Here is a 22,373-nt window from a genome sequence, read left to right as displayed (position 1 = left end):
ATATCTCTCTTACCTTGCTCAACAAATGAACTCTTGGGGTATTGAAAAAAATTATTATTATTATTTTTGTTCTTTAAGTAACTGCTATTCTGGAACTGAGTTGCAGTGATATCAGGCTGATAAGTGCATCTCAGATGTCCTTTACCCTGGCCACACCCACCAGCTCCTCTTGGGGAACCCCAAGGCATTCCCAGGCTAGCTGTGATATGTAGCCCCCTCCTCCCCCCACCATGTTCTGGATCTGCCCCAGGTTCATGGCCGGAACACCTCCACAAGGAGGCACCCAGCAGGAATCCTAATTACATGCCTGAACCACCTCAACTGGCTCCTTTCAAGGCAGAGGAGCAGCAGCTCCACTTTCACCTCCAATCTCCTCTGGGATGTCTGAGCACCTGACCCCATCCCTAACAGTGAGCCCAGCCAGAGGGAAGCTCATTTCAGCTGCTTGTATTTGCAATCTCATTCTTCCAGTCACTCCTCAAAACTCATGATCATAGATGAGGGTTGGAACCCAAACTAAGCAGTAAACTGAGAGCTTTGCCCTAAGTTCCCTCTTCACCACAATAGTCCAGTGCAACAACTGCATAACTGTGGCCTCTGCGCCAATCCATCTGTCAATATCCTGCTCCATTTTACTCTTGTTCATGAATTCCCTCAAAACATTTGAACTCCAACTCAGATGGGGCAAACCACTTTTTCCTACAGAACACCATGGCCTCAGACTTGGAGGTGCTGATCCTCATCCAAACTGCTTCACAGTCAACTGCAAACCATCCCCATGCATGCTGAAGGTCACAACTGAAACCAACAGGACCACATCATCTGCAAAAAGCAGAGATACAATCCTGAGGTCACAATATTGGATACTCTCCAGTCCATGACTGCACCATGAATATGAACACACTGCACAAGATTTATAGGAAAGATTGTATATTATTCCTCCTGAATCTAAACTTTGATGACCAGTCTCTTTTCCAGTACCCTTGAATAAACTTTCCCACGAAGGCTGAGGACTGTGATACCTGTGATAATAGGAGTGCTCTCTCCAGTTGCCCTTTTTAAAGATGGGAACCACCATCCCCTCCTGTCACTCCATGGGGACATTACCCTAGAGACATATCAGCCATGACAAACTAACAGCATCCAGAGCCTTCAGTATTTCAAGGCAGATCTTATCCACTCCTGGAATCGTGCCACTTGAAGTTTCCCAAATACCTCAATGATGACTGCCAGAGAAATTGGTAGCAACCTCCAGCCCTACCTCCTCCAAAGAAGGGGTTTCTTTTTGGCTTAGAAGCTCCTTAAAGTGTTCCTCAGCTGAGATCAAAACTCCCCCATCCTGCCTGAGAACAGCCTGGACAAGGCCCTGCCTATGTCTCCTAAATCATTTGATGGTTTTCTGGAACCTCTTTGAGGTCAGCTCAACGTCCTTCATCATGGTATCCCCAAACCAAAGCTGCAGCTCCTCTGGCCGGCCAGTAGTTCTCTGCTGAGTCTGAAGTCCACTGGGCTAACCAAACCCTGAACTTCCTTCTTCAGCAACATGGTGCCCCTTACAAACAATGATGGCTACAACATAAGTACAACAAAAAACACTGTCCAGGTTAGGGTTAACCTGGGAGAGAGGAAGGGGTCACTGGGTGAACCCTTCCTCACAATCACCTTCCTTCAAGTTCCTCCATTGTCGCTCATGAGTGTTGGAAGTCTCCAGCTAGAGCTATGAAGTCCCCTGGTGGTACCTTCTCCATGACTGCTTCCAGTCTCAAAGAGCAGTGGGTACACTGAACTGTTGTTCAGCCTGTACGAATCCAGAAAGGTCAGATCCTTCCCCTTGGCTCTATACCAAATGTGGATTTTAGTGAGACTCCTGCATCATGCCCCTGTAGTTTAGGTAATGAGTCACTTGGTCAGTTGTTTTGCAACACGAAGGGGAATTGCATTACAGCATAGATCAAGAAACAGGTGCTGTTCTGCCAGCAAAAGCAAAACTAAAGCTTCCAGAGTTTCCAGCAACAGCAGATGATGGAACAAAGTTGAAGGCTGTTAGCAGGTCTTACCCTTCTTCTTGTTTTTCTTTGCAGACACAGACAGCGACACCAACAAGGAGGAGAGGGTATATATTGCATCATCCAGCTTACAGCAGGAGGCAGTGGGGTTTGTGGTAAATGTTGTATAGCAGCATTAAATAATCTTCAACCTTCCTCAAACTCTATCAGTGACCAATAGGAATTACCAGCTGTCTCAAAGGCACAAGTCTTTGATACAACGTGAACCCTCCACCCCCCTGTACCCTACATTTTAATAACACAGTCGAGCAAGTTAACTAATTTGTGCAGAGATCCAGCAGAAGCACCTACTGAGGATGTAATGTATCATGATGCAAATATGCAGTAATAGTAATACTGCTTTGTCTTGACTGTATGTCAGAGAACAAGACTTTTTTTTATCTTCATAACTGCAATGCTTTGTAGCACAAGTTGCTAACTTGTAGCACCGTGCTCCATCATTGAGGAACTGAAAATCCCACTTCCAATAGGAAGTGGGATTTTGTTCCAAGAACACAGGCTGGGAAGTGAATTCTGAAAGCAAGAAATCTAAGCACCTGGCAAGGTAATTGTCATTAAACCTTTCCATAGCATGTGGATATGTTATGGTGCTATGGGGTGGTAAAAATCGTGTATACTGCCCCTTTGAGAAAAACTAGCACAATTGCATTGGCATGAGATGAATGCTTCAAATTATCTTGACTATTGTCTGAGACATGACAACTAATCTGACAATGATGTAGTGATGCTTTAAAATTAGTACAGCTAATTGTATATATATTGTGCGGTTGCAATGTTTGGGATGGCAGTGTTTGTGTTGTGTTGTGTGTGTGTGTGTGTGTGTGTGTGTGTGCGTGTTGGGGCAGTTACCACCTTCTGCTTTTGATTTGTTTCCCTCTTATAATAACATTTCATCTCCAGTGGGAACACAGTTTATCCCCCCTTCCGGAGTTCTTTTTAATGGAAGCCTTCAGGCATCCAGCATTAGGACAAGTCGAAATATCCACTGCCTTCTAGTTCTGCAGCGACCAGCATGCAGACCACAAATTTCAGGCACAGATGAATCAGCAAAACCTTCTATGAAAAAGTTCAAAAACGGCTAGGAGCTCCAAGCTACAGATTTATCCACACTTCTAGCCTGACTCAAATTTCACACTTAGGCTATTCTAGCGACACTCTTAGCTCAGCAAATTATGTTATCGAGAACTATGCATCCAGTGGAAACATGTAAAGCAGTTTTAAAAAACAATGCAAGCTAAAACAATAAACAATATGCATGTCCAATGTAAAACACCGATAAAACTTTATGTGTAAACTTGTGAGCAGAGGTACAGAGTTAATTTATGCATATTTCAGTTAAATCACATTTGACCAGCTTGAAACAAAAACTGAATTGTAAAACATTAGGATATGATAATAAACCAAATCCTGTGATTATGTCCAAATAACTACAGTGGATCTAATTTTGTCATCTGGCTCAAATACAAAGTTAGGACTTTTTTTCAAATCTACCGTGGCAGCTGCAGCAGATAACATCCAATGCAATGCTTCTTCATGCAAAACAAAGATTTTACACACTCAGAGGTATATACATAAAAATCATACAAGTACCAGTACAATGCTTTAAATTATGTGACAAAACCTCGGTTTGTATTTACAATAAATATGTTGATGACCATATAATACCCTTGAAAAATCCATTATATTCTAGACAGTAGCATTTACTGGGCTCATTGCCCTGCATAGACATGTTTGTTAAGATGATATAATGAAAATCTACATTTTGTTCCCCAATACAAGCAATGCATTTTTTTTTAAATTAAGTATTTTCAGTTAGTAAAAGCGAAGGCAAAGAAATGCCCCCTTCATCAAATAAATGTACTGGTCTTAGTCCAGCGCTGGACCTGGACTCACCATAAATCATACAAGGGAGAGAATTTTTTTACACACTTAATTTAAGAAATACTGACTTCAAAATTTTCTCACACAATCAATAAAATCTGGACAGTGATTATCTAAGAGAGTAAAGGCCTCAGGTCAGCTAGAGCTTGCTGCACACATAATCAAAATCACAGAGTGCATTTTTCAAACAACAGCCATCAACCAGTGATGGTGGCTGCTGGCTGTTTGTAACCATTGCATTGTTCTGGTCTCATTTTCTTCATTTTCTCGTTTGTCAAGACAGAGATAATAGAGACAGTAGAGACATTTGTTACTGTCATGGTACTGGAGAGTAATCTAACTTGATGTTTATCTGATGGTTACCAAGCAACTAACTGGATGTTGGAAACGTCTCCAGCTGTAAGCCGTGATGTCTACGGTGCACATTCACTTTTGCTGGATTTTGTTTAGAGCGTGAGCTGAAATCCCCTCAATCAACTCATGTTTGCATCATGAATGGTGCAGTTATCTAAATATTTAGCATGACTGTAACATTAAAACTTAACTAATTACCAAAAAATACAAATAACAATTAAAACATGATGCACATGGATGGATTCAGTAAAATGAAGGTCCAAAAAAAAAAAGTGAGACTGAAAACAAGTGGAAAAGTATTGCTCCACTGGTTCAGCATGTTAACTTGGTGGGATTTTGTGTCATCAACATACCTTGCTCATTTCCTTAGGTAGCTAATCAACAACAATGTTATGAATAAGCAATTCTACTTGTATGGTAAGAATTATGCAGGACATCAAAATGTAAAGCTCCTCCTACAAATACAGTATGCTCTGCTTTCTGCTTAATGAAATAGGTATGTCATTCATGTATTTGTAATGCGGATATAAAGATTGTCACATTAAGAAAAAAATTAAGGTGAACACAGGCCTTCCATGTGCTTGGGATTTAAGAAATTCACTATCTCCCGTATGCCATCTTCGCAAATCGTAGTCTGAGGAACTTCCCGCAGATTCTCTCCCTCCTCTTTAAATTTTCTCCAAATATCTGCAAAATGAAAAAAAAAAAAAAAAAATTAGCAAAAAACCATAAGTCTTAAATAAATGTGACCCGAAAAATCATAACAAAACATTTTTTTTTTTTTTTTTTTATCAAAACATATCACATTAATTCAAGAGGAATTACCACAGTTAATGATTATTTGCGAAATATAAACATTATAGATAAACTTAAATATAAATGATAGTTGTAAGAAAATATTCAAAACAACAAACCTTCATCAACTGTTGTCAGTACTGTATAATTTTCTGGATGGTCCATAATATCTTTTCTTTGCACATCCCCAATTTCCATCAGCTGCAAAACACCTACACACATGAAGACATCATATGAGGGCATTATGGCCATGCTGCAATATTCAAAACAAGAATGATAGATCTATGATTCACATGCATTAAAGGAATACTCCAACATTTTGGGAAAAACACCCTTTTCCCAGCTTACCAAGACTGAGACAAGATGTTCAATACCATTTTCACCTCTGGTTCAGCTCAATGGGTAGCATTTCATGTTAGCTTAGCATAAACACTTAAAGTCTATGGGAGTCGTTAGCCTAGCACCATCAAAGTGAGAAAATAAACCTTACAGAAACTCTGAAATTGTCTATTATAATGATGTAAGTTGGAAAAAGTGCATTTTTTCCCACAAAACGTTGATTATTCCTTTGATATTTGCCATCAGTAGTTACAGTACCATCTGAAGTCTTCCAGACTTGCACTTCAACCTCAGCGGTGCTTTGTCTTTCAACAGCAATTATCCTAACCGTGTCAGGTGTGTCGACTTTCAACGATGATTCTACTTTATACACCAAGAGGTTCTTATATCCGAGGTAACACTGGGTCTGGTTGCTTTCAGCTTTAATCTCTAGAGGCAAGAAAAACATCTTAGTTGTGTGGATGATGCATGCAGGCAGAAAGCACCATGTTAGTTTTAATGGTGTATTAAATTATGAACGGCGTTTGGCTACCTGGACAAGTCTTGCAGCACTTGCCCACTGGCTTCATGGGATGCTGGCATGGGTACTGGCTGGGACACGTGATGCGTTTGCAGTCCTGGAGGCCATCGGTACAGGTGCACAAGATGCATTCCAGGACCTTCCCCAGCACTGGATGCCAAATGTCTCCGTGAGAGTAGGTCTTGCCATTGTACAAACATGCTGAAAAATGAAAAGCATCTTGAGCGTTACGCATGGAAACAACCACAAAAACCACAAAATTGTATGGAATATGTTCATAATGTCAAAGAGGATCTTTCAGCAGCAGTGCACCTGGGAACATCCTCCCACATGCTACTTTGAAAGTCTCACCTCTTTGGTGTTTCCTCTGCAGCAGGATCTTCACAGTGGTCTCAGCAGCCCCTTTCAGGTTCAGCTTGCTGAGGCTCAGGCCCCGGGGAGTCGTCCTGACTCGGGATGGTCCAGCAGGGTCAGGACGCACCCTGAGCTGCTCTCCAGCACACTGGTCGATGGAGTGCCTCTTGTGTAATCACAGACACAGTTAAACACAGTTATATGTCATCTATTTAACAATTGGTTTTACTTGCTTCCCTTACAAGAAACAGTCAGAGGCCTCATGTTTACTGATGAACTATAGTGATTTATAGATTATTAGAATGATTTATAGATTTATAGATTAATATATATAGAAATTACATTGCTGCAGCACATGCAATATCACAATAAATAGAAAAACAAAGCTCATTATGGCTAATGAATGACACTTAGGAGTTTTTCTCTTTAAATGATCACAGTAATCTAAGAATGGATGGGTGATTCAGGATAAATCTCAACAATATGATGATGGGTTGAACTAATGTCACTGATGCTCAAAAGGAAATTATCATTCTGTTCTCCCTCTCCACTCAAAGGTCAAAGTTCAGGACCATTCACTGGCATGGTCCCAATGCCCACACTTGCTGTCTTTGTAAACAGCCACTTGCATTGTGTGTTTCTGCAAACTGGCCAAAATTTATACGTTGCCGTGAAGACTGCAAGTGTTAGTTGGAGATTGTAAGCAGATTGTCATACACTTGGCAAAAGTAAAAAACAAACAAACAAAAAACCTAAACCAGTGTTTATGACCAAAGAATGACATAAAGAGGCCAAATTAGCAATGCAAACATTAAAACAACACGGTGTGCCAAAATGAGTCAATACATTAATAAATAAGCAAATAATAAAATGTCACTTGCCTAATTTATACTGGGTATGTTCCTCAATAAGAGAGGCTGCAGAAATTTAATCGTGAGATACACTAAGCCCTAAATGCCCCTCGGCAACAGTATTAAGGTAATGGTTTTTAAGCATGGATTAAGTGGACTGTATTTGGACATTTTCAGACATGGGAATGTCTTCCACATTTACTCGGCTGCGTGTGAACGTGTGCTCAAGACCACGAGTGTAGTCACTCAGACAAAGCCATTATCTTGCTTGCTTGCCAATATGGGACTTGAACCAAAGTCCTGCAGGTAAAAGGCAGCTGCTCTCCTGACACCCAGCTGACCTCCACTATATTTTCAAATAAATACTTCAAATAGAGCCAAACGTTTCAGCTAAAGGAATTTCCACTGTATGTCAATTATATAACAAATGCAGAGAGACATACAACGCCTCGGTTCAGCTGCTGGTTTCCATCCTCAGTGGATGAGGATCCACTGGTGCCGTGATCTAAGAAAGTAAAAAAGACCAAATTTATTCATGAGGCTCATGTACCTGGAATGGGAAACATGGCAGTTCGACTATACTTACATTTTAAATCCCAGAAAAATTATCATTCCTGTTTGACTGCAGCCACATGTCGAGGAAAACAAAGCCAGCCCAGCCCATGAAGGGAACGGTTCACCCAAAGATGAAAATCCAGCCATTACTTACACACCTGTCATGTCAGTGTAAAGAACAGGGAAATCTGTGTATCCAAGTAAACCACAACAGGTTTTCTAGTGCTGTTGTGCATCAACCTTATTCAAAAGGACTAAAATCACCAGGAACTATTTCTTTTGAGCTCCAAAATGTCTGTCTCGAGTAATTTGGAGTAATCTCATGGTCATTTTAAACTCTTTTTGGATCTCCAAAGTACTGGTTCCCAATCACTTTAGTTCATTTGGAAAAGGCTGATATGAAGCAGTGACAGCAAAGTTGCTGTGTATTTTGTGGATATATAAACTTCACTGAGTGAATTTTCATCTTTTGATGAACTGTTCCTTTAAGGAAAAAAGGGACTACTTAGGCTTTAATAAAGTAACTTAGCCTATTAAAGTTTAAAATCTGCAAGACTATGAATTATGGTCCATTAAACATTCTGCATCATTTAACTTGAAACATTCAGCGTTTTTTTTTTTTTTATTAAGAATAACTTCCTATATATTTAATTTCCTCCCTGAAAAGTAAAGAATATTCACTACTAGCTGTGTGAGATGCAGTAATTTAAATAGGTTTAGACAAATGGAATTGCATATTTGAATGTCCTATATAGAATAAACCTCATCAGTTGTAAATGTCATGTATGAACAAGTTATTGCTATGTTCTGCCAAACAACATCAGTGTTATTAACATGTCGCCCCTAGGCAGCAAGAGACTGACATTCAAAAAGAAAGAAAGAAAGAAAGAAAGACAGACAGACAGACAGACAGACAGACAGACAGACAGACAGAAAGAAAGAAAAAAGAGAAAATAACAAAGAAACAAAGAAAAAACAAAGACAGAATAAATAATTTATGACATTGTTTGGCAAGCAGAGGAGATGACTGACATTTGTGCTTCCATATTAGGCCTTTTTTGGTGGTTTGTGAGCATGAGATCCCTTATTCAAGGGTGGGGAAACAAGAAGTTTAATAACCTTTGCACACCAGACAGCAGGTATCTGGAACTGAGACTGGAGAGGAACAGGTAAGTGGTTGGCATGTTTTCAGAGCACAGAAGATGTTTCCATTCTGCAAGAGAGAAAAGCAGGGAAAATGTGATCGTATTTAAATTTGGCAGGGATATGCTGCTCTGCTTTCCCATTTTTCTTCCTCGGGTCCCAGCAGAGCCTCAGGTAGGCAAAGCCGAGAGACTCTGAGGCTGCAGTCAGACCTCTCTAGTCCTGCTTAGACATTTAAATCAGATGTTTGACCTTGTAACTGGAGTGAATACGTCCAAACAACATACACAACCATCCCAGTGCCTTTGCATATCTGTCAGTGTCAAGATGTTTTTGAGGCATATCAGCAAAAACATCCAGAGACATCTCCAGGCATTTTTACGGGCTACTCAAGATTAGAGAAATCTGTATCTTAAGCACGGCAAGAAATATTAATCTGAGTATTCCCGCTGGTGCAATGTGAAGGGCATTCTGTATAGTGCAGGTCAAGCTAGCTACCACTCTCTGAGGGATACCAGAATAATGAAGAAACACTATTTTGGCCTTTTTGATAGCAATAATTTAGGTAGGAATAATTTCTCCTGCAGTCTCCTCGGAATCTGGAAAATATTAACATCTCAAAAAAGTTAACCTCTCGCTTGCCGTGGCCTTTTATAATGTCTTGCAGCTTATCGTGTGTTGATCAAGCATCATTATCTGTCAGACACGTCGACACGAGGTGCTGATTAATTGATCGTAATCTCCTGGGAGGTCCTTTATGTAACCGCCTCTGCTCTACCATCTGCCACGGAGACTACGTGAATGAACGGATGCATGAATAAACTAACAAACAAGCAAATAACTTCTTCATTCAACATGGACGGTTTGACAGATAGCTAGTGGCCTTTATTGCATAAAGGCTTGTTCAGTCATGATGAACTTTGGTGCACTCATTCAGATCTCTGTTTGGAAGCATGAAATCAAATTTCATGCATTATCCATCAAAGCAGTGGCACCAAATAGAAGCCCTTTTTGAGTGAAGTTATTCACAGTAATGTGAAACAAATTTGAATGAATATAGCCTATTCATGTCATGGTATGATTGGTTGAACGAACAGCTTTATGAATATCGATCGGTCAGTCACAGAGTCAGTCGGTTAGTTATTTTCCCAACATTTTTTTGCTTATTCCTTGTGAAATGACACACGCTAAATAAATGAGTCTCAGCGTGTCTCTTCCAGGTCCGTGTGCAATATAACCCCAACTGGCCAGATGGACCCTCCATTATTTAAATTCAAGTATGCATCCACTTGTCATTATTCTTCAGATTTGCCTCTTTATTTTCACAGCTAAATTATTTGAAGCAGGGCTATTTAGCCCTCTAAGGGGGTGTATAACTGTTTCAGAGAAGTTCATAGTATCACCCTATCAGATCCATAATCTGAAAGAGAACCTTTAAAAAAATTATATTCCGAAAAAATCTATAGCAATTGCTAAAATTACAAGAAAATGCTTTTTCCATGGTTTCTATCACCTTCTCTCACTTTAAAACGACCCTGCCCTGGATATATTTCTGTTTAGGATTTTAATTTTCATTTTAATGCACAAGTCTGTGGAACCCACAAGTTCACACAATTGGTTATAGTCCCACATCATGTTTGAAATAGGGCATTTTGTCATGATAAACATGTTAAGATAATGATTTAGATTATGTATTGGAGCACAGAAAATGGCTTTATGTTTGAAAAAATATGATGGTTATTTCTATATTTTTATCCTCTTCTCAATAGAGAGAAATCTTTTATGAGCCTCTGTCATGTCGTGCTGACTGATCACGTCGACAACATTAAGATTGATCAGCATTCTTGTACTGGACAGATGGCTGTTTCATACATAAGTGAAATAAATGATATAAAATGTAGCTAGTGCCTGTCCAAGTATGATATATGATCATTTCTGTAATTATGTTACATGTTTCAGCTGAGTTTTGTGGTGTTAGTTTTGAGACTATCAAATGTGCTGAACACCAAAAAAATTATATCATATTGAAGTTTAATCACCATAAAAAAAATCTCCTAGTATGACATTCAGTTCAAAGCATTTCATTTATTGTGTATCTACAGTAATCAAAAGCTGAAAGCCTCGTACAAATTGATGTAAGCTTGGGGTAGAAGTACAAAAACATACTTTTATTACTGCAAATAAATTTTTTACAAAAGGTCACAGACAAGATTTAAGAGGAATTTATAAAATATTAAGCAATGACACGGTTTTATTGTAAATTAACAGGCGAGGGGGGCATGCATGCTCTCTGAATAATTATGTAGGATATTGTCTTTGCTACGTTTCACTCCACGCTACATGTCAGATCTATTAACGTCAGATTTATTAAGCTTCAATTTCTCAGACAGGGAAACAGTGGCTGCTCCAGGGTCTTGGCCTGAGATGGAGGTGATCAGGATCCCTACTTGAGAACCTCAAAGCCTGGTAAAATCATGTGTCATTTCTGTCACAGAGAGGTTTTTGATTATTTTTTATTACATGTTCTTCTTTTTTTATGTGTCTCCTATTGGTTTGCATTTATTCCACACGCTGCACCTCTCTTGAAAAGTGTTTATATTCTCGAGTTTGAGGCAGCCGGAGGACGTAACCTCATCTCAGGGTGCTGTAATGCCTCAAAAAGTCTTCACTGATATGCCCACAGTTCATATTCACACGGTGGATGAACTGCTCTCACCGGATCAATAAAGTATGACAAGCGCAGTAGAGGTGACTTACAGAGCACGTGCACATAACACACTGGTTGGCGTGTCTGGAAGGGAAGAGGTCGTGCTTCGTGAAGGTCTCCCCCGGCTGGTAAATACTTCCATTATACCTGCAGGACTTCACTGAGGCTCTCAGCCCTGCAGGAATCCTGGGTTCATCTGAGGAAGGCACACACATTTACACACACACACACACACACACACACACACACACACACACACCAGGCAGGGAGAGATGTGCTTTGAAGTCCCAACAAGAGCAGGGCATGTTCACAGCTGATAAAGAGTGGAGGGTTTCTTTCATGCTAAAAAAAAAAAAAAAAAAAAAAGGGTACCTGTGCATCGTGGGCAGCACTGCTGAGGGTCAGTCACTGGGTTTTCACACGGCAGAGCAGGACACCTGATAGTGTTACATTTCACATGGCCTGTCTAAGAAAGAGAGCAATATTACACTGTTTACAAGCAGGGGCTACCTTTAAATCCCACCCACTATGACAGCCTGCAGGCCCTAATGTCAATTTCAAACTTTGTCAGCAGCTCAGAGTAGATCTTCACACACTGTGGAGCAATGTTAGTGTTGAATATTTGATGTGGGTAGTTTGCAGGAAAAAAATCACATAAGGTACCTCGGTGCAGACGCAGCGCATACAGAACATAAAGCCGAAGGGCTCCAGATAGGGATGCCAGCTGTCTCCCGGGCTGTATGTCTTGTCTTTGAAAGTACATAACACCCCGGACGCTGGGTGTCAAAAATGAGAGGGATGAGCCATTGAGAAACGCATATGGCGCAGATGAAACCGCAAGGCAAAGCAAAAGGCATTTCCATGTGAACTAATGTGGAAATGATTAAACTGATTTGTCTTCGCGACAGAGGAGAAAACAGCAACTCCCAGAAACGTGGGCCAAAGAAAACAAGGCAAACTGCAAATGCCACTGCTCCTTGCCCACTGTAGTCTACAAACATCAAGACAAATAAAAAGTCATGAAACAACTTTTTGATGAGCTCTGTCACAGCGCAGCACCACAAAACCCCACGGGTTACAGCCCATTAGGAGCGGTACAAGTTCTCAAACTGCACAGTGGGGCTGATTCGGGCTGGTTGTAAAACACCACATCCCATCAGAATATAATCTCCTCAGACTTTTCCTTCTTTTTTAAGAGCTACACGTTTGATCAGGACAGAAGAAGCATCAGTAGTGTCTGCCTTACCTTGACGGGGTTTTAGCTCTGCATCTGCAAACCAAATGGTGAAAGTGAACAAAAACATGAGCTTCATTTTCTACATGTGCGTGAGTGCGTCTTCCACGCGAAATAAATATGTACTTCTGCAGGACAGAAACTGCAGGACAGTGTGAAACACGGATAAAAAAAAGTCAACTATTTATTCTTGGCTCATCCATGGCGCCTCCTACAGGACAGATAAGGCCATGTCCTCTCCAAGCCAGAGGGATGACAGTGGAGTGAGCGCATGGCCCCAAAATAGATTATACAGGGAGTTACCAAACTTTTTTTTTTTTTTTTCAAAGTCCTGCAGATATCAGCTCATTAGACGACCAATGACAAGACTTTCCCAGTCTGAGAGGATTTGCTGTTAAGCAGATTTGAATACAAGTTAATTGTGTTTGGGTGATATACTTGTGTGGACCCCTGGAATCCCTTCAAAGGCTGCCCAAGAGGCCACGGACCCCACTTTGGTACCCAGTAGATTACACAATAATGAGCCTCCTCCAATATTCAAGAGGTTCAAGAGTTGTACTTTACTCCAGTATTTGGGCTATGATAACAAGCTGACCCTGTATGCTGTCTTTTAAATTAAATTATGATGGTAGTTTGAGCTATAAAAAAAAACTTTCATGGATAAATGGCATCATATGGAGACTTTTTATTTTATATAGCCTTTATCCCGTTAAAGATGGGACATGTACAACAATCCATCAGACCCTAATCCCACGTCAACAGCTGTAATATCTCAAACATATTTCTACAGGTTTACAGTATAATGTGTCTGTCATAGACCAAGTCAATAATGTGTTTTGACGTCTAACACACTTACGAGTTCTGTATCCTCTGTGGTGTGTCTGTATGTATCCTCGTATGGTCTCCTACTAACTCATAGTTTTGCTGTGATATCTGTGGCCTGTATGGTAAATGATCTTTTAAAAATGAAGAAGTATTATAGGTTTGTTTTGATCAAGAATGATTATGATTTGCACCTCAAGAAAAATAAATAGAGTATGGTAAGATATGACAGATACATTTTCTAGATACACAGTGACTTTTGTGTAGGAATTCATGTGCTTTTGGGACACTGCAGCAACTAAATAAGGTAAGATTTTAACACTTTAATATTGCACAGATTAGGCTATACATGAATGTAGGCAACCTATAGCCCGAGGCTTTACACACTTCTCCGTTTATTAATACACATGTGCATGGGGGATAAAACAGTGCACCCACGCCAAAAAAAAAAAAAAAAGACATCAAGATGCCGACAAACTGTTGCTTTTAGACAGCACAAATGGAGACATGAAATAAAAAACAACATGACAGCATCAACATCAGCGAGTCCAACATGTGCGCACTCTGACTCCTATTATAAGCCATTAGTGTGGCTCTGTAATACAGCATTTACTTAAGAGTAACAGATTAAGTCATAGTGCAGTTGCATAAGAAACTTACAGGCCTAATCACAGAGTTAAAATATACAAAATAGTTTTTGTTTTTTTAAAAAAACAGTATCCCTCTTATGATAGATGAACTATCTATCAGATGACTGACATGCTTGTAAGTTTTCAAACAAGCTACTTAGAGAAGATAAAAACACTCAATCTAGTCAATAGATGGTGCTTGAATTTCCCTTCAAAAAAAAAAAAAAAAAAATAAAAAACAATGGCCAGGTTCTGAAAAGCCTTTGAAAGTTTTCACTCGAGGTAACAGGCTCAGTTTGGGCCTGGAAACCCAAACCTGAAACATTTCTTTCCAAAATTGATAGAAGCCAAAGGGCAGAGCGTTTTAATAGTGTCAGCCTGGCCAATGCCCAAAATTAACAAATGCCAATCATTTTCAACCATAGAGGGTACTGATGATGGTGTATGTGCCTCAGCATATACACCATTGATCGACCAATTTCAAGAAATGTCCTCAAAAAACTTTGTATGAAGATATAAAGTCTCAGTGAAATTCCAAATGTTCAAATTTCCTCAGATATCCTAAAAATTCTTGATTTTTTTCAAAACATGTATTTGAGTTGCCTGTGGTAAACATTGGAAGTGCACCAGCCTCAAGCCCCATTCTAAAAAATATGTTTTTGTCCTGTTAAATGGTCTACTCATATACGTGAGAAACATATGACATATGGTATTTGATAGAGCTTAAATAGGCAAAGCTGAAATTATCATGTTAGCTTCCTGGGAAAAAGACTTTTGGAAGCTTTTAGCAGCCTCACAAGTTTCCTCCACCACTGGGCCAGCAGGTAAAATGACCGCAGAGAACAGCAGATTGCAGGTCACAAACGACAACAGATATTTGGGACTTTGAGAAGGAAACCCTCAACTCGCCTCATGCATGCCTAGAAAGTAGCGTCCTACTGAGAGAATAATTATACAAGATGCTCATGGCTCTAGTTTCAAAATTTGGAGGAAAAAAGACCCAAAGCACAGTCTAAGTAAGAGGAGGGTACGCATATGAGCTTCAACACCAATTATATAAGTTAAATGTCTTAACTGTAAGACGCTGCAGTACAGCACTGTAGCATTAGACTGTACAAACAATTTTCAGATGGCCTTCTTGTATGCTCTTTACAAATGTTACATTACGTGGATAGACTGACAGACACACACACACACACACACACAGAGCCAGCCACACGTACACACACACACACGCACACACAGAAAGTGACAGGAGGGACTCAGGAACTGCTGGCGCCTGCCCCTGTGTCGTCCTCTCGCTTCTGCCGCTTCTTAGCTCTGATTTCATTCATGGCTTCCTCTATGGAGCGGGTGTCCCTCTTGTTGGCCACAGGCACTGGGAGGGTAAATCGCCGATGTAACGAGGACATGAAGGGAGGAAAAAAAGAACAATGGATATTATGAGGATAAGCTTTTCAAATCCAGTCCAAGCTAAAAAAAAAAAAAAAAAAAAATCTAAATTGGTTTGGCCAAAAATGTGGATAGCATTTACTGGCATAGGTAAAATCAGCAATTTTCAACATATGCAAGTTAAAGGATTTACTTGGGGTGCAAAACAGACTGTCTCTGTGTGAGTTTTTTTGTTCTTTTCCAAAGCCTTTTCTTCTTGCCTTTGTAAATAATTAAGGGGACTTTTAAGTCTGTTTAGTACCCAAATAAATCCTTTTATTTGCACGCATTCTGGCAGCTCCATCTCCTGTTTTGTAGAGGTTTTTTTTTTTTTTTTTTTCCTGTGAGTGCCATCTTAATGCTTCCCCACACAAACGTCCTTCACCAGACAGACAAAATGAAGCCTGAAAACACACAGAAGAAATCCTAGAGTGCCACCACAGTGGTTCCACCTTTGATTATATGGATATTTTTAATAGTCAATCAATATTTTAGAGTTGATGCTGCTTTAGTCAGATCTCCATGCCTTTTCTAAAAATTGTAGAAAATTATATTTTTCAAAAATTGTCCAGGGCTGGGAAGCTGTATTTCACATTTACTGGCTCTTCTAGCTTTTCCTGAGCACACGAGCCCTGTAAGTGACTCAGTGTTCCTGTGAGTGACAGCTCATCTCAAACATCCTCACACACTCACCACAACCATAGGCGCGGTTGGCCTCTAGTGTGTGCGCTGCGTCCTTTGCAGCTGATGTGCCGATGAGGTGACTGTATTTGTCTCGGTAGTTGGAGTTGGGACATGCATCGGACTTCTCTGACTGACTGGCTGCTGCTTCCTCCAGCGCAGCCTGTTCCTGAAGTGAGGAGGGAGGCAGAGCAAGAGAACAAGAGAGTGTGAGACAAGATGCCCTCAGACACCAAGGGTCCTTTTCCACGGCACGGCATGAAAAAAGAACCAGCCCAAATGCAAGCAAACAGGAACTGGCACTTGGTCCGGTTCAAGTTATCACTTGTCTTTCAACTGAGATCTGGAAAAACGGACAATTGTTGTGATGACAGAAAAACAAGATTGGTGTCATCACAGCAAGTGACAAGACTGTGCAAAGCAGCTGTTCACATGGAAAAGCCACTCCGTGCAGAGCAGTGCATACCTAGCAAGTGCTGATGTATGCAGAAATCAGTTCAGCCCGTGGAATTCATTGAACACTTGGAGGCATGCAAATTGGTTTCTTCACAAATTTATTAGGCAGCATTACACATAATGCAATAAAAACTGGAGAAACATGTTTGTTGCACTGTGTATAATGTGGCCTAATAAATTTGTGAAAAAAAAAAAATTACATGTCTCCAAGTGTTTGATAAACTCCATGGAATGAACTTATGACTCCTTCAAGCTCCTTTTGAACCTTGTTGTCTGACCAAATAAAAATGAGAGCAGAGAACTTGTTGCTGTATTCATCTCCACTTGGCTTCTTCAAATGCTCGACCGCTAACGACAAAACGACTCCACCACATGAATTTAAACATGGAGGCAATTGGCTCTAAACATCAGTCACTTCAGTAATGCAGAAATATGTAACCAATCAGCATTGAGCCCTCATAGTCCTGCTGGTTCATGTGAGTCCCAAATGTCGGGCAGAAACCAAAAAAAAAAATAATAATTGGCTCTGGAACTGGACTGGTGAATGGAACATCTATAGTTCCTGTTTTTTAGTGCCAAAAAGTGCCAAAAGGTTTGGTGCCATTGCAGTGGAAAAGGGCTCAAATAAACTGTTCTGCATCATCAGCTTCCCTAAAATTGCACAGTCTGCTTTAACTTCAGTTTGTGATTTTCTACATTTCAAAGAGCAACTTCTGCCCACCCCTACAGAAGGACCAGCAGACTCACAGCTGACAGTGCTCAGCTGTGAGCTGTTCGTGTAGGAGGAGAGAGCAAAGTGATAGCAATGGCAGTACTGGAGCAAAACTTTTTAATGTCGAAAAGTAGCAAAAGTTACACTGCTTGCTCAAAATGCAATAGGTCTTGTCACTGCACTGCATCATGGACTATTGAAACTACTCTCAAGGGAGAAATTGCTACCACTGCCTCTGCTATGATGGATTTCTCACTGTATGATTATTGAAGATTGGTGCAAATTATGGGTCTAGAACAAGTAATTTCTGCTCAATTCTGACACTGACGTTGGTTATTGCTGATGCTTTAAATGACTGAAAAAGTTTCTGCTATCAAATTGGAAATATCTTAATGCATCATTGTGCCATCTGCATTTGGCAACTTATTCACAGGAATAAGAAAAATGTACCACCATAGAGCAAAGGGGAATACACACTGCATTGCCAATAGCTGTTTTTTTTTTTTTTTCAGGTGGGTTTTTACTTCAATCATCCAACACTGTTGCGTAAGCCCATTTCAAAACCTCAACTTAAGTGAACAACAAAATGTAATTAGAGGGTTTGGTGACAGGCAGTAAGTCAAAGTGCTTAGTTGTGCTACACAGAGTGGAGTCCAGTCTTACTCTCAGTCTGCGCCGTTGCTCTGCCAACTGTGGATCCCACTCCTCTCCTTTGCGATAGGCTTCCAGTTCCTCATCCGACGGAGCAAACTCCTGCCACAGTACACGACGAAACATGATCACATTGAGGCTGGACATATGACAGCAAGACTGCATTTAACTGTCCGCTGATACAAGGTGTAACTACATTAAAACAAATGATTCAGACCTTCTTGAACAGCATGACGTAACGGCTCTCCTCATCCTCCCCGAAAGAAAAAGATATGAGCCCGGCCACTTCTGCAACATCATGCCTTTATAAGGCAAGGAGGAAGGGTTTCAGAAAGGTCGTGTTAGTATGTGACAAAGATTTCAGGTCAAGATTCCAGTCAAACAATGCCTCTTCACGTATTTTTTTAATACTGTAGTGACGTGCGACTCTGCTTTTACACACTTTGCTAAGTCATTATTTCCTCTTAATACAGTCGCAATAGTGAGATTCTGGCACCGTTTCTGGTGCATTCTCGTGTGCTTGACATTGGTACTTCCACCTACACAGCACCACTATACTGCACACTGATGATACTCACAATATACTCCGCTCAATCTTCCCCATAGGATTGTACTTTCTCTTCTGTTGTGCGCTGTCTTGGATGAAATCCGACACCTCTTTCTCCATCTAAACAAGAGACAAGGCAAGCCAGAGCCTCAGTATATTTACATGTGATAATAACACAAAACATTGGCCAAGTGAGGCCACAAGAGCTCTGTGCCAAAACTAAATTCACAATGTATAAGGAGAGACAAAGCCATGCACAATAAATGATATCTCACCTTTTTCCTGAACTCTGCTTTCTTCCTCTTCTCGTCTTCCTGCATCTTCTTGAACCTTGCTGCTTGCTCTTAAAAGACAGAAATGATGTAGGACTTTGTTTACTTCCATTTACTTGTAATGATTAAACATGTACAACAGGTGTAGCCTACACTGTAAAGAGCAAGCCATTCAAACAAGACAAACCTGCAACACCCAAAGTACATTTCCAATTTTAATCAGGGTGGAAGTAAGGAGTGGCTCATATTCCATACTGGAATGGATTGAACCTCGGTTTATCTTGTGGTTATCACTTCAAAACAAGTAAACAGTCGATCTTAACCCTTGCTGCAAGAGCAGATCTGTGGAGCTGTGACTGGATAATACAGAGAGCTAATATATAATATACAATGGAGGTCAAAGGACAGAGAAGAGATTCTTATTAGACAAAAGCCTTCACTGTTGACAACTGTGACACTTCCAAAGCACAGTAACCTACTTCTAAACACTAATAATATGCGCGATAATAAGAGCACACCATCGGTATCAGTCGATATGTGAAATAGCTCAAATTTGCCCTGGCTGTGGCTCAGGATTGTCTCAGAGCAAACATCATCCAAGCCTGTTTAAATAGATATCTGGATGAAAATGGGCTCCCCACTTTGCAGACAAGCCCACTTTATGCTAATCCCATGCAGTTTGGACCACAAAGCATGCAGGTTTTTGCATGCAGTAGGACAAACGTGCCATTTTCACTTATTCTAAAATGGAGTATTTCTGCATCCTGGGGCCTAAACAGGCTTGAAGTTGCACAAATTGGGTTTGACTGGAAAGCTGAGACTCTTATGGATCCAATGAGACATTTTATTCATGTGTGATGATGTTAGCCCCCATAGTAGCCATTTCATTGTAGTGAGGCCACTGATTTGACACTTGGCATCAACGTATACGCCTATAGTGACTTTTAAGATCATGAAACTTTACAACCACAAACTAGCGGACAATTCAAAACATAAAAATCGCAATAAATCAGGCCAATTATAACATATCAACGCTTAAGAATCGGCACCCGAGTATCGCGGTAATATCGAATCGAGAAATAAACAGATCTCCCAGCCATACTTAACAGCTGTGCTTTTTTTTTTTTTTTTTTTTTTTAGTTCTGTGGTAATTGTATACAGTATTTATCAGCCAAAGCTAAAAGGGAACACTGAACAAGAATAAGAAGAAATAAGCTTTAGATCTCTGAGGCAAAGCATATGGAAGGTTATATCATCATTTTGTCTGTGGTTAGGTTATTTTCCACTGCTGTTTAAATTGTTAATACTTCTGTTTAAATTGTTTTGCGAATTTCCTGCGAGATGAATAAAGTATCTATCTATCTATCTATCTATCTAGTTTACATCCAGCTGATAAAACTCTTATTTTGCGGTGTGTGTGTGTGTGTGTGTGTGTGTGTGTGTGTGTGTGTGTGTGTGTGTGTGTGTGTGTGCGTGCGTGCGTGCGTGCGTGCGTGTGTGCGTTCCAGGCTGTGTGACGTCACGGCCCTGGGCCCGCAGCAGCCGCATGTTCCTTTAAGGCGGTACGAGCCGCGGCGCAGCGCTTGATTGACAGCTCGACCGGCCAATGAGCGCGTCGGAAATGTCCTCTCCGTCTGTCCTTTGAAATATCGCTAATACCGCCACCGTAAACGTTTCGACAGATTCAAAATAACGCGAAAGGAGCTGTCGTTTAGGCGATACGGAAGGTTTGTACCTCGGGCCTTTCGTCGGCTTTCCTGGTCGCCGACCGTTGGAGGTTTCTCCATCGAGTTTAGGATTGAACCGAGGAGGTCCGCCATCTTGGAATGATAGAGCAGAGCCGTCGCGGTTGGTGTATACGGGCTTCGACAGGACGGAGTGCGCATGCGCAGACCAGCAGGCGGACGCGACGCTTTTCTTCGCAGTGTGTTTATGCCGAGGTGAAAGTAGCGCCCCCTTGTGCGGCGGAGTGCGCACTGTTATGGCACTGTTAAAAAAACCCACACAGATCAGGAAACAATTTCTTACATGATACAGAAACACAAAAGGGACTGATTATCTTTTCGTCCAGCACCTGTATCCAGCAACTCTTTATATAAAAATATATATATATATATATATATGTATGTGCCTGCAAAAAAACAAATGCATTGTATAAAAATTCGTTTGCACAAAAAACATGCATTGTGTAAAAATATTGCATTAATCCTGCATTAATCCTACTTGTCCATTAATCGTAGTTGTAAAAAAAAAAAAAAAAAAACAATGTGCATTATGTGCATTATGTCTAAATATGTGCATTAATCCTTCAGAATATTACAACAATAAATACAGACATATGAAACTGAGCATATGTAAAAAAAAAAAAAAAAAAAAAAAAAAGGAAACCTAGGGATATTGCACTGTTGAACTGTTGTCCTACAGGTATAAATTATTGCACAGTCAATTTTATTTATTTATTTTATTTATTTAACCTTTATTTAACCAGGAAATCCCTTGAGATTAAAATCTCTTTTTCGAGGGAGACCTGGCCAAGAAGAGCACACCATTACAGAGTTGCAAAAGTTCTAAAATAAAACACGTTAAGAACAGACAAAGGCACAACAGACACATACAACAAAATCCAGCTTAGGAATAGCAATTGCACTCTTCAGTAACACAGTTTTTTTTTATCAGAGCTTTGAACTCTCCCAGGGAAACCAAATCATTAAGCTGTAATGTGTTCTGAAGATTATTCCATGACCATGGTGCAAAATAAGAGAAAGCTGCTCTACCAAGTTCCGTGCAAATCCTGGGTGGAATGTTCAAGTAAATAGTTAAATAGTGTACATCTATGCAGGCTGTTAATGCAGGCTATGAGCACTTAATTTATGGTATTTCGTGCATCAAACCTTGGAATAAGCTCACAAAATCAAACTCACAATGATGTCAATCTGGTAAGGAAGAGTAAGGGAAATATTTGGCACTTGTAGAATTGTAGAATTGTTGTTGCAGTGAGGTAAAAATGTCCATTTTCTTTTTTCTCCAAGCTCTAAATCAACAGATGGACAGATGGACACACTAAAGAGGAACAAAACAGCACAAAACATATAAAACATATTTTTCAAAACATACCCCCTGCTCTCTTGCTTGTCCAGTCATTTTTATTTTATTTTATTTTATTTTATTTGGCCATAACTGTTTATGAGGACTTGTCTTTCTTGATCATCACATTCTTATTCAAACCCAGTATGGTGATGAAAGCTTGATGTGCCATAAATTCAGGCCCCTGTGTGAGGAGCGCCTACAGGGGTTATCTTCATGTTGACATTTTGCCTTAGAGCTGAATCTCAGTCAGATTCTGTGTTTTACACTGTCGCTACACACACATGGC

General features: G+C 40.3%; 2 protein-coding genes across 2 annotated transcripts; both read right to left on the bottom strand.

The window, feature by feature from the left end:
- Window positions 1–3,331: 3,331 nt before the first annotated feature.
- On the bottom strand, window positions 3,332–12,941 carry chrdl2 (chordin-like 2). The gene is made up of 11 exons (XM_030069525.1): window positions 12,812–12,941; window positions 12,229–12,341; window positions 11,938–12,031; window positions 11,616–11,761; window positions 8,835–8,928; window positions 7,604–7,665; window positions 6,307–6,475; window positions 5,968–6,156; window positions 5,694–5,864; window positions 5,216–5,308; window positions 3,332–4,988 (listed from the first exon to the last, which is right to left on the bottom strand). The coding sequence occupies exons 1-11, from the start codon at window positions 12,876–12,878 to the stop codon at window positions 4,855–4,857; spliced, it is 1,332 nt and encodes a 443-aa protein (XP_029925385.1). The 5' UTR covers window positions 12,879–12,941; the 3' UTR covers window positions 3,332–4,854.
- A 983-nt stretch (window positions 12,942–13,924) lies between these two features.
- Window positions 13,925–20,859, bottom strand: spag7 (sperm associated antigen 7). Its single transcript, XM_030069496.1, has 7 exons — window positions 20,736–20,859; window positions 19,004–19,071; window positions 18,760–18,848; window positions 18,399–18,483; window positions 18,194–18,283; window positions 16,375–16,531; window positions 13,925–15,628 (listed from the first exon to the last, which is right to left on the bottom strand). The coding sequence occupies exons 1-7, from the start codon at window positions 20,818–20,820 to the stop codon at window positions 15,513–15,515; spliced, it is 690 nt and encodes a 229-aa protein (XP_029925356.1). The 5' UTR covers window positions 20,821–20,859; the 3' UTR covers window positions 13,925–15,512.
- Window positions 20,860–22,373: the final 1,514 nt, after the last annotated feature.

This window comes from Myripristis murdjan, chromosome 14 (assembly GCF_902150065.1).
Source record: "Myripristis murdjan chromosome 14, fMyrMur1.1, whole genome shotgun sequence".
Classification (NCBI taxonomy): domain Eukaryota; kingdom Metazoa; phylum Chordata; class Actinopteri; order Holocentriformes; family Holocentridae; genus Myripristis; species Myripristis murdjan.
This window is presented reverse-complemented; position numbering and strand designations above follow the sequence as displayed.